Source organism: Habropoda laboriosa, unplaced genomic scaffold (genome assembly GCF_001263275.1).
Source record: "Habropoda laboriosa isolate 0110345459 unplaced genomic scaffold, ASM126327v1 scaffold64, whole genome shotgun sequence".
In the NCBI taxonomy this organism is placed as follows: Eukaryota; Metazoa; Arthropoda; class Insecta; order Hymenoptera; family Apidae; genus Habropoda; species Habropoda laboriosa.
Genome location: NW_017100183.1, coordinates 1,306,193 through 1,325,068, shown reverse-complemented (window position 1 = coordinate 1,325,068; position 18,876 = coordinate 1,306,193). Strand labels below are relative to the sequence as shown.

The 18,876-nt window shown below is 42.1% G+C and overlaps 1 protein-coding gene across 1 annotated transcript in view; it reads right to left on the bottom strand.

The window, feature by feature from the left end:
* Positions 1-1,332: 1,332 nt before the first annotated feature.
* LOC108579152 (apoptosis-resistant E3 ubiquitin protein ligase 1) overlaps positions 1,333-18,876 on the bottom strand; it is a 19,080-nt gene continuing 1,536 nt past the window's right edge. The window contains exons 3-16 of the mRNA XM_017942603.1: positions 5,572-5,728; positions 4,860-5,065; positions 4,532-4,731; positions 4,134-4,371; positions 3,890-4,059; positions 3,625-3,805; positions 3,321-3,532; positions 2,963-3,229; positions 2,812-2,887; positions 2,451-2,740; positions 2,260-2,385; positions 1,979-2,167; positions 1,646-1,908; positions 1,333-1,575 (exon numbers count right to left, since the gene is read on the bottom strand). Coding sequence (XP_017798092.1) covers positions 1,473-1,575; positions 1,646-1,908; positions 1,979-2,167; positions 2,260-2,385; positions 2,451-2,740; positions 2,812-2,887; positions 2,963-3,229; positions 3,321-3,532; positions 3,625-3,805; positions 3,890-4,059; positions 4,134-4,371; positions 4,532-4,731; positions 4,860-5,065; positions 5,572-5,728 — 2,678 coding nt within the window. The 3' untranslated portion in view covers positions 1,333-1,472. The remainder of the gene's footprint in view (positions 1,576-1,645; positions 1,909-1,978; positions 2,168-2,259; positions 2,386-2,450; positions 2,741-2,811; positions 2,888-2,962; positions 3,230-3,320; positions 3,533-3,624; positions 3,806-3,889; positions 4,060-4,133; positions 4,372-4,531; positions 4,732-4,859; positions 5,066-5,571; positions 5,729-18,876) is intronic.

Sequence of the window (18,876 nt, the reverse complement as noted above, 5' to 3'; positions counted from 1 at the left end):
TAATAGAGCGATGCTCACGGCATATTATTTCTTTCAAAACACGTTACAGTAGATCGTAAAATCTAAGTAACCACGCACGAGTGACACAAATACGACGTGTCTGATCACATTTCTCATTATTGTGTACTTAAGTACAAGATAAAATTATTATTTTTTTCGTTTCGTTTCGTTTCGTTTCGATAACAACATCATCTTTGCGGTATGCTTCTCGTACACTTTTTACTTTTTTTTTTTCTTTCCTGTCGGTACTGTATAGTAATCCTTTCTCATTCTCGAGGCTTTCGTACACGGTAAGTGAAGACACGGCACAAATGTTTCAGTGGAAGATTCGTTCTTTGTTTTATCACAAAATCGTTTCATATTTGAGTATATCGTTAGGTGTAACATTTTTTACGTAATTTCATCTCTTTTTTTTTGTTTTGTTTTTTGTTCGCTAGTCGATCTAAGACATCTTTTATTGCGTATACTTAATCGCGACAATAAATAATGCTGTCCTACAATCTTGAGACTGGATTCGATCGTACTCGCCGATTCACCACCTTGATTAACGAATTTGAACAAAGTATGAAAATAAAACGAGAAATTTTGTGCGTGTTAATTTGCTATACATGGGATTTCACGCTACGTATGTGCACTAATTAAAGAAATTACGGACGACATTATATCTACGAAGAAGCCTAAATGCCGTCCTTTGCCGTTAATTCATATTATAATGCCTGAGTATTTTCTTTTCTTTTCAATACTGCGCGTGGTAAGAATTCAGAAAAAAAGGAGCAGTGATAAGAAAAATAATACATTCTCGAGATTGTTCCTAAAAGTGGTGCTCGAGGTAAAAGAATATTTATAGGAAAATACCGATCAAGTGAATGGCCTAATCCTCACGATGACCTTCTCAGACTTTACAATGTGTACGCTATTTTTTTTTTTTACTTTTACTAATTCGGCAACTACAAAAAAACTTTTCATCGCGTATCGATAAACCTGTAGAGTTGAATATATCGAATCTCGTGGCTTGAGGAACGTGTATACGTACATATTTTTTACGGGTAATAAAATTTACAATTATTTTAAACTACAGCAAGCCTTGATACAACAAATTGAGCAATTCAGATGTTTCGTGTTTAAGATTGCTCTTTGTATCACCATTTTGTTGTTTTTTTTTTTTTATAAAAACGTTACCACAAGCCAGTAAAAATATCAATATCGTCGTTATTTTATGTTTTGAAATATATATCGGATTGTTCTTGATAGTCCTTTGGCGTAAACGCAAAAAGAATAACATCAAAAATCGCAGGATTTTACGTATCAAAATGTGCGACAATTGTGGTGTTTTTTTCTGACCCCCATAAAGGGAATGTTCACACTTCTTTTTATCTTAAAGTAAAACTATGTTAATAATACGAAAGAAAAAGAGAATGTTAACTAAATATCATAATTAGATACGACTAGAACTGAATGGACTTTGAATCTCCTTAGATCATACCAAAACCTTCAGTACCCTCACTAATTGCTAATAATAAAGCTCTCTCAAAGTGATCGTAACATTCGTAATCGGGTAAGCAGAGCTGATTGAAGCTGTAAAAATATTTAAACAATGATTAGCCTGTGGATTATCATTTTTATTTAAACGCGTAACGTTACATACCAAGTATGTGCTGTAGGCAAGTTAGCAAAAGTTGGTGCTGCTGTAATCTGAAATCGTGGACTGAGTTGTTGAAATCCACCGGGTGGTAATTGCGAACAACCTGTAGTGAATTGTAATAGTCGGGCCATCTCTTCCCGTGTAAAGTTGCTAACCGCGGTCCAGAACCAATCTAGAACTCTAAGAAACTCTGGAGAACTCCCGTTTGCTATGTGGTGGGCACGTAGATCTGCCACGCTGTATTCACCAGTTCCACATAATAATAACTGGAATAAACGTGAATATAAGGTAAGAATGTAAAAGATATACGAGTATTAAGAAGGTATATTTATATACTTCGAGTTCGTTCTCATCGAAGATTCCCAAAAGATTATCGGGAATGAGTTCGTTCAAACCCCTTAGAAAATGTTCGACTTCGTTTCGTATAGAACTAGCGAGTCTATGTTGCGCAAGTGCGTCCAAATAACGTAGCTTCGTCTCGTTCGTTACACGAATCTTGCTACCTCCGGGAATTAATTCAGCTACCTGTTAAAGTTACAGTAACACAGAGGTGTCAAGGTAAGGTATACGAGTTAGATATTTCCTAACAGGTATCAAGTAGGAAGTTATGGTCGTACCTTTAATAATTGACCGTCTTTATCGTACTCTTCTTCAACGAAATACAGTTCCATTTCCTCGACATCATTCTCGAGAATATACTTTATCTTGCTCAGATATAAATCCGGGTCGTCTTGTTCGAAATACTGAATACCGATAAAATATTATAGATTTATTTTAACATAATATAAATATCCATGAAATATTTTACCTTATAATGCACTCTGAGGCCTATGATTTGCGCAAGAAATGATCTTGTGAATCTTGCTCGCACTAATTGTCGATAGGAACCACCAAGTGCCGATTCGTAGAGGCATTTGCCCACGATTCGTCCTGCAAACTCGTAGTGTTTTAACTTGAGATGTGAAGGCCGTTTACTGTTAGGATGAACTAGTGCCTGTTGTGATTCTACAAACGTCGCGAATAAGCCGTTTCCAGGATCGAATAGTGCCGCACAAATTAATTCAAACCATTCTCGTCTTACACCACCCCAGTCGACGCCTAAAAATCAACGTTAAATACGTTACTTTTCTTCAAGCGAATGAAAATATTTTTTCATAAGTGGAACGCACCTTGTTCACCCTGAAAGGTGATCTCGAAATTTCTACACCAATCGCTCACGGAAAATCCTTTGGTTGCTTTCATGGACTTAAAGAAGAAGAAACGATAAATGTGTGCATTTGAGTGGAGTGTGGATTATTTAAATGGACGACTGAAATTTACCGATTCCAACAGTTTCTCGCGTTGAACTTTTATCGAAAGCTTTTCGTGGTAATGTTTCTGATGATGCTTTCTCACTTCATGATAAAAGAAATCTTGTTTGTCGGCGAAAGTTTCACTTCCACCTATGTTTTTCAACAAAAACAACGTAAATGTAGCGGCTATTATATCTCGATAGAGAGAAATTAATTCAACGGGTGGCTGACATCCATCATCGATAGAAAAAGAGTCGTAACCATCGTACTGATTATTCGAACAATCAAAATGGAACTGAAAGATATCGTTTCAAAATTATTCCACGTATTTTACACATTTACTACAGAATATCAGCGTTCTCCTTTTTCTCAATGGTTTCGCTTACTTTAGTAGATGGACAAAGCCTGAAAGTAACGAGTCTCTTCGGTATGATTCTTAACAAGTATTCCTTAATCGTAAGCTGTTTAGGCGAAATAAAGCAGACAACTTTTTTTGGTTTCGAGAATTTCTCGCCCTGCATGCCCAACAATTTCGCCGCGTAGCAAATGTCTGGGTCCTTTGAGGCCACGTTATTGTGCACCATTCTGGCAACATCACCTGTGATAAGAAAATTTGGTAAAAAAAAAAATAAACAAACGAAGCACGAAATTGTATGAACAAAAAATTGAAAAAGAAAACATTATTCGTACTCTCGAGGACAATGATGTCGAAATCGCCATTATGCAGCTGTAAACCAGCTAAACTAACTGTCGCATGATAACAGCCACCCTTTGGAAAACTAACTTTCAAATGAATCCGCTGATTTGGAGAGTCGTAATCAAGTTGTATACTACAATTCGTAACAGCCGATTTATCCACTACATTACCAATCTGTAATAAAAAAAAAAAATAATATAAAAGAAATATTACAATAACAGATATATCAATCGGTTCCTGAGTGATTCTTTCACTTGCCTGAGTGATGTTAACTTGGTAGCCTTCCGTGGGTTTATCTCCAGGTCCAAATATACATAGATTATCGTACTCGTCCCGCGGTTCTATTGTCATACAGTGTGCAATTCCAGCTGTACAAACTACCGTCGAACTTTGTCGCACGAATACGGTCTTATTTGGATCTGGAGGACCTGATTAAACGAAAGAAAATTTAGCTGTACAATTCAACCTCTCTACACTTAACATTTCAATCGTTTAAACGTACCGGGAAGAAAATTTTTAAGAAACGGGCTACCGTGAACGTGACAAGAACCAATAAGTACGGCTATTCGATATTGTCCAGCATGGCGGACAGTAAATTTCACCACTGCAGTGTTTGCAGCTAACGGGTCGGTGCCTCCCAGCTCTATCAGGGTAGCTACCCTTCTTGTTCCTTCTGTGACCTCAACGATCAGATTGTCTTTGTCACAGATTGGGTAAGGTTGGCCGTTGCGTTGATAAAACTGCAAAGCACATATATACAAAAAGTGAAATATCATCGTGTTTGCTACTCTTTTATAAGTGTTGCACAGCATGTGCAATAAAAGAGTCATTTCTATCGACGATAATAGTTGTTGTTGTTCCATTGGAATATACGTTTAGAAAGTTCCATTGCGTACATACCTTCACTGTGAACGTCATTGTCTCCCCCACGAGCCGTGGTTCGTCCCATGCAAAATGAACCCGGCAGTTGCTCGGTAGCAAATACTTTCCAGTCACATATTGCAGTAGGGAATGTTTAGCCTCTGGTGCTAGAGCTGGCTGTGTCATAGCAGCCAGGGTCACTAACCCTGCCACAGACACAGAAACTACCAACATTCCACCTGACAGAACGCAACAGAAAGAAAGTTACTCGATAAGTTTCTCTCCTCGGACGTGTTACTCGTGAATTATGCAATCGAGAGAATCGTTTTTAAGGGGGAAAAAACGACGAAGGGTAAAATATGTATACCCCATGTCCAGGCGTCCTGATGTTGACTGTTCTTCACCACAGCGCTCCATAGATCAGCCTTGAGGGTTTCTAAATCTTCCTTTGATATAGGCAGCGTTTGCCTCGCCTGCATCCAACGCGGCAAATCCTTGCCAAGCGCTGCAAGTGCCTTGTGACCCTCCATCCAGTATACATCTTCCAGAGACATCACTCCCATTTGCATCAACCTGGTGAAATGAAAAATGTTAATTGTCTCATTTCTCCTTTTTCAACAATAGAAATATCATTATTCGTTACATTATTCTCTATCTACAATATGATAGTATCAATTGAACAGTTCTTCCTGAAATTTCTGAATGTATCATTTTAAGAGTAAATACTATCAATTCAATTAAAAGTGCAATAGAAAGGAAAAAGAAGGCAATGAGAGAAGGAGAGTAGGTTAGCTAAAATTATTAATAAGAATATACATAGTTAGGAAATAAAGCACGAGTGTGTGAGTGACAAGACAAAATGAGGCATGAATAGATGAGGAAATAGTATATTATAAATCAAGTTCTTCTCACAGCCATCAGGCTCAAAATAAATAAATACATACTGTCAATTCAATTTCTCTACCTGAAACCAGATTTAACCCATTTTACCCGTTAGTTAAAAAAAAAAAAGAAGAACAAACGCGGCTTAATTAAAGCACTGCAGCGTGATTCAGTCAGGCAGAATAAATTTCGCTCACTTTTGGTAATGGCTATGCAGGCCATGGTCCGCCAACCACTGGCGTAAAACGAGTCTCTGCTGTAACAAACGTGCTGCTCGTTGCAATCGTTCCTCGTCCTGTGCCGGCAGTTCCGGTAACGCGTCCACTTCGCCGCAGCTCGCAAGGGTTGAGATGCCTGCAACAATTTCCATTCTTCTATAATCATCCGTAAAATTCTCAAGGATCGATCGAATCGTTTCTGTGTCGCACACTTCGTTTAAAAAAAAAAAAAAAAAGAAGAAGAAATAGAGCAAAATATCGTATCATTTTTCTAATTAGAGTCTCATGGGGATTCAGCGATAACGGACACGAGTATCTATCAACGGGAAGTGAAACCAGATAAATTCGACGAGCTCTCGTCCGCCTTCGTTTCGTCGTCGTCAGTTGTAAAAACCGTGGAATCGCGACAGGCCACTCAGAATGCAACGTACGTCGCTGTTCGTTTCTCTGTTGTGCATTCTCAAGTGCATCGGAGTTGTACTCGCGATATGCACCGTGAACAGGCACGCAGGAGGTGAGGTAGAAACTCTTTCGATTGATCCCTCCTTTGTCGAATGTGAATTTGGCACAGGGCAAATTTCCTATCTTCTCTTTCCTCTGTACGAAATTTCTATCAGTCGATAGAGAAGAAAAAACGACCTAGAGGAAATGTAAGAAAAATCTCACCAAGTTTCTCATCGAAATACAGGATCTGGCAATCGTCTGCAATGCTCCAACGTCACTCTGCAGACGATCTCGAACCAAACCACCGACGTCTCGGCGATAATGATCCTCAACTCGAATATCAAATACATTCCTGACAGAGCGTTCGTGAAATTCGCGAGATACTTGCAGTCCTTGAATGTTCATAACTGCAACGTGATCGATGTCCATTCGGAAGCGTTCGTCGGATTGTCTAGCGTGAAGAAGCTCAGTCTTCCTAACAATAATATCAGTCTGGTGAAGGAGGACTGGTTCAAGGATCTGGTATATTTGGAACAGTTGGATCTGTCTTTCAATCGAATCGCCAAGTTAGAACCTGTAGTTTTCAGTAGGACGCCGCTTCTCAAGCATCTCGATATCAGAGAGAATCGTCTGACTTGCTTGGATCCGTCGATTTTACCGGGTGGTATCAGCAAGGTCTACTTTTACGGGAATCCCCTGACGTTCAAGTGTCGAGGGAAGGTAAGAAACTCTCCGATAATTGTTCATCTCCGACAATCAGAGTCAGAAAGTGAAAAAAGAATTCCTTGGAATACTCGCGTTAATTTTTCATCGATCGATAAATGATTGATCGACGAAAGAAGGATGCCTCGGTAGGGAGGTAAATAAGAAAGGAAGAATTGTAACAGTTGTTGAATGGACAGGGATTGGCAGTGTCGCGGAATATGGATGTGACGATTCTGGTTTATGTATCGATTTGGAAATTACAGTTAACTCTGTGGATGCGGGACCACGGAGTAAGCTGCAGGACCGAGATGAGCGAGAAGGAAGCATGGTTGGACAAGCCACTCTGGCACTGCGCCATCAGCGACGCGAACATCGCCAAATCGGAGGCATTGCTGAAAGAATGCGTTATCCTGAATTTATTTAATCAGCTTCGTACAGGCTTGACCACTGCGGAATCGTATCCTTTGGACGCGAAGTGCGCAGATATGAGAAATCGTCTGACGAATTGTATAGCCGTGGAGGCGAACATGTCTCGCAATCTTACTAATGGAAACGTAACGAAGATGCTACTTCTTTATTTACGTCAGAACAAGTCTTTGCGTTAATCAGTCTCTGTATTGTAAATTAATCTTTGTATTGTTAATTATCTCTGCATTGTAAATTAATCTCTGTGCTGTAAAGCCCTGCTACGTTTAACGGTGTATTAAAAATAACGACGTTGCAATAAGTACGGAAATTGTTTATTTTTTCTATGTAGAAATTAATAAGTAACGCATGAATTACGGAAACGTGTGGAAATTAACAAATAACATATTTTTTCTATGTGAAAATTAAGAAATAAAATATTTTTTCTATATGGAAATTAGCAAATAACATATTTTTTCTATGTGGAACTTATTACATATCATTTTTTCTATATGGAAATTATTAAACAACATATTTCATGACATATTTTTTCTGTGTGAAAATTAACAAATAACATATTTTTTCTATATGGAAATTAGCAAATGACATATTTTTTCTATGTGGAAATTAGCAAATAACATTTTTTCTATGCGGAACTTATTAAATATCATTTTTTCTATATGGAAATTAGCAAATGACATATTTTTTCTGTGTGAAAATTAACAAATAACATATTTTTTCTATATGGAAATTAGCAAGTAACATATTTTTTCTATGTGGAAATTAGCAAATGACATATTTTTTCAATGTGGAACTTATTAAATAACATACTTTTTCTATATGGAAATTATTAAATAACATATTTTTTCTATGTGGAAATTAGCAAATAACATATTTTTTCTATGTGAAAATTAGCAAACAACATACTTGTTCTACGTGGAAATTATTAAAATACAGAAACGTGAAATTTCGCAGGAAGAATCTGCAAAGTTTTATTTCAATCTCTTACTCAATCTGTCTATGAAAGAGAATGATTACCCCAGCGGTGAAAAGAGATACGCAACGTTCCATAAAGTTTTAAACGCAGAGAGACTCGGTATCAGAGATTTTTTCTTTCCCCTTGCCTTCGTTCACACGGAAGGAATATCCATTTTTTCTCCCCCCCGGCGGCAATTCAATTCGTAGCCCCCTTTTGAACTGTGTGGAAATAGCTTTTTTCTTTTGTTCAGAATCGGAAAAAAGGTTTACTCACCGGAAGAAGCGCTACCGCTGGGTCGTAGCGACATGCCGATGGACGATATCTCGTCGGCAAAGAAGTCTTTGTCGCGTTGTCCGTCTCGGCAGCCTCGATTTTTGTCCGGCATAATTTCCTCCACGCTGTTCCCTGGCTCGTCAACTTTTCGTTCTTTCTCTTATCTTTTTCTCTCTTTTCGTTCGTTTCCGCCTCTTTACCGACTACGAAGCATTTCGTTTCGTTTCACCGTCGCATCGCTCGCTCGTCACGAGGTCATCTTTCACGAAAACATCATTTTTATGTACACTCGGTGCTATCCTTTTTGCGAGAAGATATCACGCTGGATGAAAGTTTAATATCTCCGCGAAGGGTCTCGGGGTTTTCGCGACTCGAGATCGATTCGACTCGGACGAATCGCGTGCGATAAATCTATCTATACCGCGGTGAAGAACAATGAAACGCACTCTGTGCGCTTTGCTTTCGACTCGTCACCCACGCGTCCACCAGTCTGTGATTACGACGATCGAATGACGAACAGACAACGACAGCTGCAAGGTACGTGCAAGTATTGTCAAGCGGATGATTAACATTTCGACAGGTGTGCAAACATGCAGGTGCATTTTATTATGAGATGCGTTAGAACGGTAACGAGAGCGAGGCTTTGCCTCTTCGATTGTACCGATAACGAATAGAAACTCGACGGTACACGCTGTACTAGAGCTCTGAAACATCGAACAGTCGATAGTACCGAATGTGAATTCTTTATTGGGACAGCTGTGACAACTCTCCCGATAAACTGATGTCCGGAGAGTTCCACTAAAATCGTGTGATAATTGTAGTGTGCTCTTCGAAAGCTAAACGAGTTCTTTTTTTTTCGAGTGTTTATGTTCGCTCTTTTATCAACTAGGTGTGTGTTGTGATTGGTGGTGTGAATGTGAAGGAGGTGGTGGAAGTGTGTGGTGATTGGATTTTTCGGAATGCTCGAGGGGTGTCTGTCTGATGGTGTGGAAGTGGGGAAATTGTTATATCGCTGTGTACATAGGTTTTATGGTCTTGACGCATGTGGTGTCCGGGTGTAGAGTCTTCGAAATTTTTACTGTAATAAAGCAATTGACGGGCCACGACTTCTAAGACTTCTCTTTAGAAATGCTGTTTCTATGGAAAGGTCGTCGGTACGCCGGAACAATTTGAACGGGTAGAATTCAGGTTTGAACTTGGAATACTTCAACTATTACACTCGATAATACTCTACGAAGTTGGAATTTTCGTAACACTCCTAATCTATAATTTCCTATCTTCGTTAGATCGAACAGACGTACCTTCGAAATAATTCCTGTAACCGCGTGATCTACATACATAGTAAATCTATAGAGCAGTAGAAGAATCTCTCATTTGTAAAGACAGAAGAGAACGGTAAGAAAGCAACGGTTGGGAAAACGCATCAATCATAGCTCGAAAGACGAGAGAACACTTTGCGTTCCAGCTTACAGCCGGTGTACGCGATTAATTTGAATTAGCAGTCGGGTGAAAGCGAGCCGTGAAGTTTGACGAGGTCATGCGGAACCAGGGAATCGGGGGAACACGAACAAACGGGTAGTCGATGGATTTCGCCTGGAACGATAAGGAAAAGCTCGCTTTCGCGGCCTACGCTTTCCACCGACGTGAATATCTTTCGTTCCCTCCCCCCTGGAAAGGGGGACACGGTATAATTCGGCATGGGAGCCGATTTTCCTGCCAACTGCAACGGACCAACCTTTCTACTATCCAGGAGTTCCCTCTCCCCTCTCGGTGTCGCTCGAGTTTAAGGATTAAGCTTATCCGGTCGTGTGCTAAGCTATCGAAACAGTGGAACGGGTAAAAGGGAACAGCAGAGAGTGAGCGAGAGGGAGAGAGAGAGAGGAGTAGAGTTTCGATTGTGAGGTATTTCGAGGCAGAGAGTGCATACTTTTGCCTCGCGTTGACCCAGATCCACCCGACTCTCTGTTCGAGTTTTCGAAGAGATTGATAGCGGTTTTTCCGACCATTTCACACAAACGATTGTCCATTTGGTCTATCGGCCTGTCCGATTAAACGTCGCCAATTAACCGATCGTCGATCAATAGGACAGGAGAATAGCGAGGAGACGGAGGAGGAGAAGAGAGAGGGAGAGGAAGGGAGAGAGATTTAATCAACGGGAAACAGATACATAGGTTACTATGAATTAAACGGTCCCCCGAAAAGCGGGTCAAGAGTCCACTCGAGGTCGAACCGGGGTTATCGTACCCGTGTTTTCCGCGTTCATCTCGTTTCCCCGTGGCGCGATTTATCGGCCAGCCGTGCACACTGTGGCAATTGCGACTGATAAAAAACGAGGTGGGAAGGACGAGGGATCTGTGTGGTTCGAGGAATAATCGATGCGGCCGTGAGAAGTATTCGAGGGATGAAATCGGTGTTGAGAAGACGTGGAATCGGTACACGGAATCTGTAATAAAAATCGAACGGATCTACTTAAAATGAAACAGAAACTCTCTTCGATCGTTTCTCCAAGTCTGTGATCAAGTTTCCTTCCACTCGAACGTTACGCTCGGAACGATAAAAGAGTCTCTTCGAGATTACATCGGTTATCGATGAGCAAAGGTGCGTCGTCGAAGCGATGTGGGTGCGTTTCGATCGAAACTGTGACAGTCGGCAAGATTCGGGACGCGATATTTCCAGTTTAGTTCGTTCGAGAGGGAGAAGAAGAAGAAGAAAAGAAGCGACTGGGGGGACATTATAGGAGTTGGAGGGATAAGTGTTCCATTAGCGTGTACATCAAAGCCCTCAAGCAGGAAGATCTGAAAGGTAAAAGGAGGATATGGTACTCTTCAGACCTTTCGCTCTTTTCTTTTCGCGGTTGAGCCGAGGATATACACGTGGAGAAGGGAGGGAGAGAAAAGGGTGGCAAAAAAAAATTGTGGCCGCTGTACAATGAAAGAATCAACCGCGTAGCACACGGGCGAGCTCGCGTGGACTCTTGACCTTTTCGAACGGATATCCTTCACTGGCATCACTCTTCGTGCTAACGATCCTTTCGGTGCTGCCTAAGAGGGGTGGCAGCAGCGGGGATTGGAGTAGGAGAAGGAGGAGGGCAGGGAAAACCAGGGCATACGTATGTCATACATTCTCATGATTATGCATGAGAGGGTTGCTGGTATTACCAAGGTAGGACAGATCGATTCCCAACCTTTTCCATCGCACACTTTTCTGCGTCTCTACACACTCTACGCCCGATACCCATGACACGGTATAAACGTGCGAGGCATGAAATTACCGTCGTTACTCCTATCAGTCGCACTTTCTTAACTGCCTTCGAACGTAATCTTCGATCTTTACACACCTTACTAACCCTCGTATTGCTATAATTATCTTCTCTTACTGGAACCATTTCCATTTTCAAACGTACCGCCAACACCGTTCGTTTAACATCCCCTTCCTTCGTTTTAGCGTACGAATTATTTTCTTCCAGACGCTCTCTTTACTCTCGATGTCGACATCGTTTTATCGAATGCTGTGTATACGTTTCGGTGTACGTTATTATTCTGGTATCGTTAATCAGTTCCTCGTCTATTATTCTTATATATAGTTGGCGGAAGAAGTACAGCGAGGTTGTAAGTTCGTTCGAGTGTAAAAGCGTACTGAGGGACAACTTGGACGATAAGGACTCCGAATCTCGGTTGTTTCGAATTCGGACTATTCTTAATTTAAATTCGGCCAATGAAATTCAAACTATGCAAAATTTAGATTTGGCCAGTGCCGTTAAACTAAACACCATTTAAATTCAAACTATTCGTAATTTAAATTCACCCAATCAAATTCATACTATTCACAAATTACATTCAGTCGATGACATTCAGACTACTGAAAATTTGAATTCAGCCAATACTATTAAACTAAGCACCATTTAAATTCAGCCAATCAAGTTCGAACTATTCCTAATTTAAATATTCAAATCAGGACAAATCATTCCATTAGGCTGAATCGACGACCCAACTGTATCTCTTCCTTCGACTACATCTTTTTCAACCATACGACGAAGTAAGAAGACTTCGTCGTTACTATTTCATTTCGGGTTAACTTGGTATCCCAGGTGAGACGATTTCGAGGACAATTCGCGATACTCTGGGAATTCTGGTGCACCAGAGCAAACTTGGTGACACAGTTTCACGTGCAACACCATAGCGTGCGCATACCCTGGCGTGGTCTCGAACGTTAATGGGTCCCGTGCACTGATGTGCCGTTACCTTAACAGCTCTCCGATTAAACGACTGCCCGTAATCACGATTTCTTCATCTTCCTTTCTCGTTCCTTCTTTTTTTCCCTCTCTCTCTCTCTCTACCTCGAGCAAGTAAGAAACCAGGTCCGAGCAATAAGTTTCGTTGAAAAGAACTTTTTCGAGGACCCTCCGGAATTAGCTCTGCACGCGCGGATGAAAGGACGCAAAAGTGTGAATACCCCGGCCTGAGAAGAATGAGCGATTGTCTTCCTGGACTAATTAAAATATTGCCAGCTACTCGAGACGACCGCTCGCTCGCTCGCTCGCGCACCTACACAGAAAACCTCTTCGATATCCTCTTCCATGTAGAATAGAATATTTCTTCTCTTTGAATATTCATGGAACAACTCGTTCGTACCGTATAATCGAATTTCACGGTTTTTAATTGGAAAACAGGAAAACGAAGAAGATGATACATTTGTTTTTTAACAGTCTCTCCGATAAATCTCGAAATTGAGCAAATTTGAAAGCGTTTTTTCACCCGTACGTGTGAAATTTATACAGTGTGGCGATTAAATCGAGAGGGTTAGGCGTGTGATTTATGTACTTGGATCGTCGATTGCTTTCTATCAGCGACAAAAACTAGGTAGCCGAAGAATCGTTTTGCATTCGAGAAAGCGCGGGCGAACTGAAGGATTCACGATTAGAGATAGTTACGGCTGGATCGAAGAGACCAACGGCACACATTCGAGCGTTATTTTCCTTCGCGGCGTGATTCGCGAATCCGTTTCGTCCGACTTTCTAAGCGAGATAACCGCGAATTTCAGTTACATCCACAGCCTCGTATTTTACCCGTCTCCCTCTTTCCACCTAAAAACCGAGCCTCGTTTTTCACCAGATGCAACATCGTAGGTTCACTAGATTAAAAAGGGGATGATAAAAATTCGAGGAAAAAAAAAAGAGAGACACGAAGGTCTGAAAGGTCAGAAAATTCGCCGGTTCATCCCGGACGATCGCTGAGGAATGATTAATGGCGCGTGTCGCGGTAAAACGTAATTGGTGTCCGGAATTTGCTGTGCCGCGCACGCGGTATACCAACACCGATAAGGCTGTTAAATTCGCGCTGGTTTATAGCGGCACAGGATTGCATTTACATAATCCGCGAAAGCAGAAAATAATGTTCCTCCGACAGATTTCTTTTCCCCCCCTGTGAAATAGGCACTCGTCGAGATTTCATCGACTTCGAAAATATTACCTCCCAGTCGATACAATTCTTCCATAAAGAAAGAACGTTAAAACGAAACCTATATATATAATGTACATTTCTACATTCTCAATTTACTTTTCATAAAAAATATCGCTCGAGTTTCCCAGCAGAGTTTAACCCTGGTGCGTTCTTCGTTTTGACTGCACACTTAAGACTTTTGGGTCAAAAAGGACCTAAGACCTTACGTGTAATAATTTTGATTTCTAACGCGACATACGAATCTAGACAATAAACGTTTAAAATAATGTTAAGGAACGTAAACTTGATAGCAGCAAAAATGACTAAAAATGTAAAAAGGCGGTGGGTCAAAAAAGACCCGAAGACCGCTCTAGGGTTAAATATATCATTCCGCATAAATTCGCAAGGTGAAACAAATCGAACAGTTTGTTTCACCTGTTCGACGTGTCTTTTCTCTTTAAAATACCGTGTACGACAGGAAGCGGATCGATTCTACCCAGTCGATTTACCGCGAGGCTCTCCCGAGGTCTCTCCCCGGCCGAATCTCCGTCTCCAGATCCGGATTTAATTTGCAATTCTCTGTAGTGTGTAATCAAGTCCGGCGAAATGGTTTCCAGCCGTTTAAGTCGCATCTCCCATTCCACGGCCAGCTTTCCACGCCATTTCGTCGACGCCGTTCCGCCGCAACTGCACCACGAATCCTCTTTCCTACCGCCGTCTGATTATCCTTGCAAAAATTCACGTTACCACGTAGGCGTGGTTGAAACGTTTCCCAGGTGAAACGGCGTTAATTTTTCCTCGATTCTTCCACTCGGATATTACACATTCAGCGCGCACGTACAAGGGACAATTAATTTTTAACACGACAAGTGGAGCGTGAAGTCGGGCTCCTAAGCAGCGACTCCTTTTCTCCTGACGGATGTTCTTCGCGGAGGGAATTTTTCCTTTTTTCTTTCGCTGCGTAGAAAACGTCGAAAGGTTAAGGTCGAATGGGGAAGATCGATACTTTTCTCTGCAAAACATGCTTACACGCAACGTCGGCATAGAGAAAATCGATTTCGCGCGCGATCTAGCCCCGCGAAACGTATCCTGCGACAGGTTTCTGGAAACGTGTTCGTTTGTAACTGGATCAATTTGCCGAACGATTCATGGAATGGAATTTTAAACGATAGAAGATACGTAGATATATGTATGTAGGAAGTTGAATAGTTTCGTAAGTAAAGAGTTAACTCTACTATATGTCGAAGTACGATTTCGTCGGTATGTACATTTGCGAAAGGTTGATTTATACCACGGACATCCCCCGAAATTTTCGTTCCTCTTCGCTACTTTCGGACAATGCGCACGCGGAAAGGGGTCCATCGTAAATTACACAGCGAACAATGAGAAGAATCGCGAGCTCGGAGATCATTTCTCTGCGTCAGATCCACCGATTCCTGGAATACCTCGACAACCTTTAACAACTCGTATCGAATTATGCCAGGAATTTTCTTTATTTTTATTTTGGTAACCCGAAAATTTCGATTGCTACTTTAATTCTTCTCTATCGAGGTTCTTTACAAACCTGCAAAGTTTGGAAAAAATCAGAATTTCTGGGTTACCGAGGTTGCAGTATGAAAAGGAACAGGAGAATTCGATTTTTCTGAGATTTTCACGTTGCTCGTGGCACGGTAATCATGCGAGCCAGAAAGACTGGCGTTGAAAAGTGTCGCAATGCAGGACGCGTTCGCGATGCTCCAGGCGATCCGCGACTTTCGAAAAGTCCCGGCACCTTGTCGTGCGACTCGCAACTTCTCCGTGACGTCAATGTCTTTCGCGTTCGAGACGTTCCGTGACCTCGCGCGGCCCGGGGTAACGAAGTTCGGAGCGAACACCTACGCGACCGGGGTCAGACAGTTTTGGAAATTCAAACGAAACGCGAACCCTCTCGAATCGTGTTACCCGTTCGTGAAACTTTTGGTATCGTTCAACTTTCCCTTGCGAAAAAACCGGGAGTATCAATTTTCCGCTAGGAAGGAAAGTCACTTTATGCATCGAGCAAACGTTTCTTCGCAGAACCTGTACGAGTGGAATTTTTGATTAACAAACAGAGTGTGAGAAGCAAAAGAAGATTTCATCCATTCGTGCAGAGGGGGAGAGAGAGAGAGAGAGATAAATGGAGAGAAGCTGAGTGGAGTTTAATTGGATTGCAGAAGCTGTGTGTTGGATTCAGTGTACAGAGAGAGAGTAGCGGAAATTAGAGAGGAGGCTTGATGAGGACTGAGGTTCGATGTTCTCCAGGCAAATAACAACACTGTGTGTATGCGTGAAGCGAGTGCAATTAAGGCTGGAAGCCATTCATCTGCCAATGATGAAGCAATAATCGAAACATGTTTTACGTAAGGATGATACTGAACAATGGTGACACGATGTGAATAGATTTGAAATTCAAGAGAGAGAGAAACGTTTCCATTCGTTCTTCACCGTCAGACTGCCAATTGAACGTGTTATAAAGAAAGAAAAAAACAAAAGAACGATAAAAGAAGCGTCACATTTACATTTCGACGATGGAACAAATATTATCAGACACGTTTTGTTCGAGTCGAAGCTAAACGAAGAATACACTTACGGATTTCGAATCGACTTTCTGTCTCGTCACCTGAAGACTGCCTTTCCGCCGGGAGGATCGTGGCAACTCGAAGTTCGCAAACGAAAGATTCGCGCGGTGCCAGCAAATAGGGGCTTGAGAACGGCGGAGATGTGCAGGCTATATCGGCTTCGAAGTGCAGAGTTCTCGGGTGAAAATCAAATCGTATCACCCGTTTGTTATTGCAATCAGGAGCTAGGTGTTGTAATTTATAACTGTCGCACTTGTACAATCCTCGGTTATTATTTACGATTGGCTACTTTGTCGTCTCTACGAGGCTGACGAAACGAGAGAGATCGGGGTAGAGGAAGGAAGAGAGAAGAACGAGGAGAGTGTAAGTAAGCGACAGGAGGGAGAGAAACTTGCCTTTGTAAGGGAGTAAGTTTTGTGGTCTAAGGGGGCAGAGTAAGTTCTACGAGATCCGTTTCGTGTACGTTTCGAGGTCGAAGTACACACGGAGGCGTGAATCAGAGGGAGGTGGGCAGCTTGGGGGTAGTAGGGGTAAAGGAACGGCAAAAAGGTGGTGGTTCGGGGGGTGAGAAACGAACGAGGCTTTCTACGACCGACTCGACACGCGTCTACTAAGGGTGAAGCGGGCCAGTGTGTCAAAGGCTCGGTGAACGCGCGAACATCCGAGGCTCGTTTACGGTTTCACCGTTCACAAGGGCTCCGTTTGTCTGCTGGTTCACGCGTACGCGCCCTCTGGCAGCGCGCATAATGCTCACGTCGGTTTGGTTTCGCGATCGAAAACGAGTTCGCGATAGAGGACAATTGTCTCCAAGACTTGTTTTGTTTGTTTTCTTCTTTTAGAACCAAAGATCACCTTCGAACAGCGTTCTCTACAAGAGTGAGAAAGAAAGAAAGAGAAAGAGAGAGAGAGAAAAACAGGTGAGATATAGAAAGGGAAAGAAAGAGAGAGAGTCCCGTCGAAACAAGCGCCTCGACGCCCGTACAATCGAAGAGCGATGCGACTCGACGATCCGCTCGCGCGGACTCACGCTAGACGACTGCATGCGATACGATTACACGGCCAGAGCCACCCTCTGCCACCCGTTCGTACTCCCACCATCCACGACCACGCCACAAAGACCACGCCAAGCAAGCCAGCCCGCTCTCGCGTCTCGTCCTTCGCGTCTTTTCGTTCTTACGGAAGCGTCGCCACGCCGACAGACTACTCCTACTCCGTCTTCCAGCCACGCCACCCCCTCTTTCTCTCTTTCCTTCTTTTTACGTCGATCTCGCTGGGGAGCTATGCAGGCCTACGGTTACGGTTACAACCGTCAAACTCTCCCTCTCTCTCTCGTACTCCTCCTCTGCTCTTCAATGCTCTTCGTGGATTTTATTTCCAGGAAATCTGCACTTGGAAAAATTGGAAATCAATGGAGGGAATGGTACATGTACAGGATTGGTAATTCGAGTAAAAGGTTGATAATGAGTATTATATACGACCTTATGAATTTCGAAGAAAGTTTGGTCATCGGACGTAACATCTCGTACTGTGAATTTATTCGTAGGAAATCTGCACTTGTAGGAATTGGAAATCGATGAAGATGATAGGTGAAACGGGTTGGTTTTATGGTAGATACGTTTTATCAAATCGTTGGAGAGTGTATATATGTATGATAAGATGCGACGATGCATTAGCTTGAAATACAGCATCGATCAGTTTGGACGTATGCATTCTAAAGAAAGTTCCGAGAGAGCTGAAGCATTCGGGCTCGAGTATGGTCATTGGACCTAACACTACTCCATGCCCTGAATTTTTCCGATAATTGCAGCGCACTTGTCGTCCAATCGTAAAGGAGTGCTCTTGTTCGTATTGGACGCTCTCTCGACAACTAGTTACATTTAATCTCCGAGGATCTACGATCGATAGGGAATCCGGATTGGGTGGAAAGCGACTATCGGGGCCAGCCAACTTGCTGACGGAACGAAATCGTTACTTTACCCTCAACAAGCCAATCTTGCTTTCTGCCGTGTCGACGGAAGTTCGACACTCAGAGAGAGCTTCCAAAGGATACTCCGTATTTTCTCCTGTCAGATTAAAATCATCCAATCAGCATGAGTATCGCAATCTAGCATAGAAATCGATGAATATTACAAAACTGTCCGTATTAAAAATTTACGTTAAAACAACAGAAAAAATGTGTATACGTCAGTTTATTGGCTGGATCGAACCTTAGTCGTATAAATTGCGGCACAGTTTCTCGTTTAGCCTGAAGAACAAGCTTGGCACACTTGCGGACATTTTTCATTATTCCGCTATGTCATTCCTATCTGACAATTAAGCTTTCGTCCATTATTGGTCAGCCAATGTTTACAATGCTTTCGGTCAGTGATACGATACAGTGATGGACAGACAGAGCGGAGAGAAAAAAAAAAAAAGAAGTAGAGACGTCCGTGTATATGCAGAC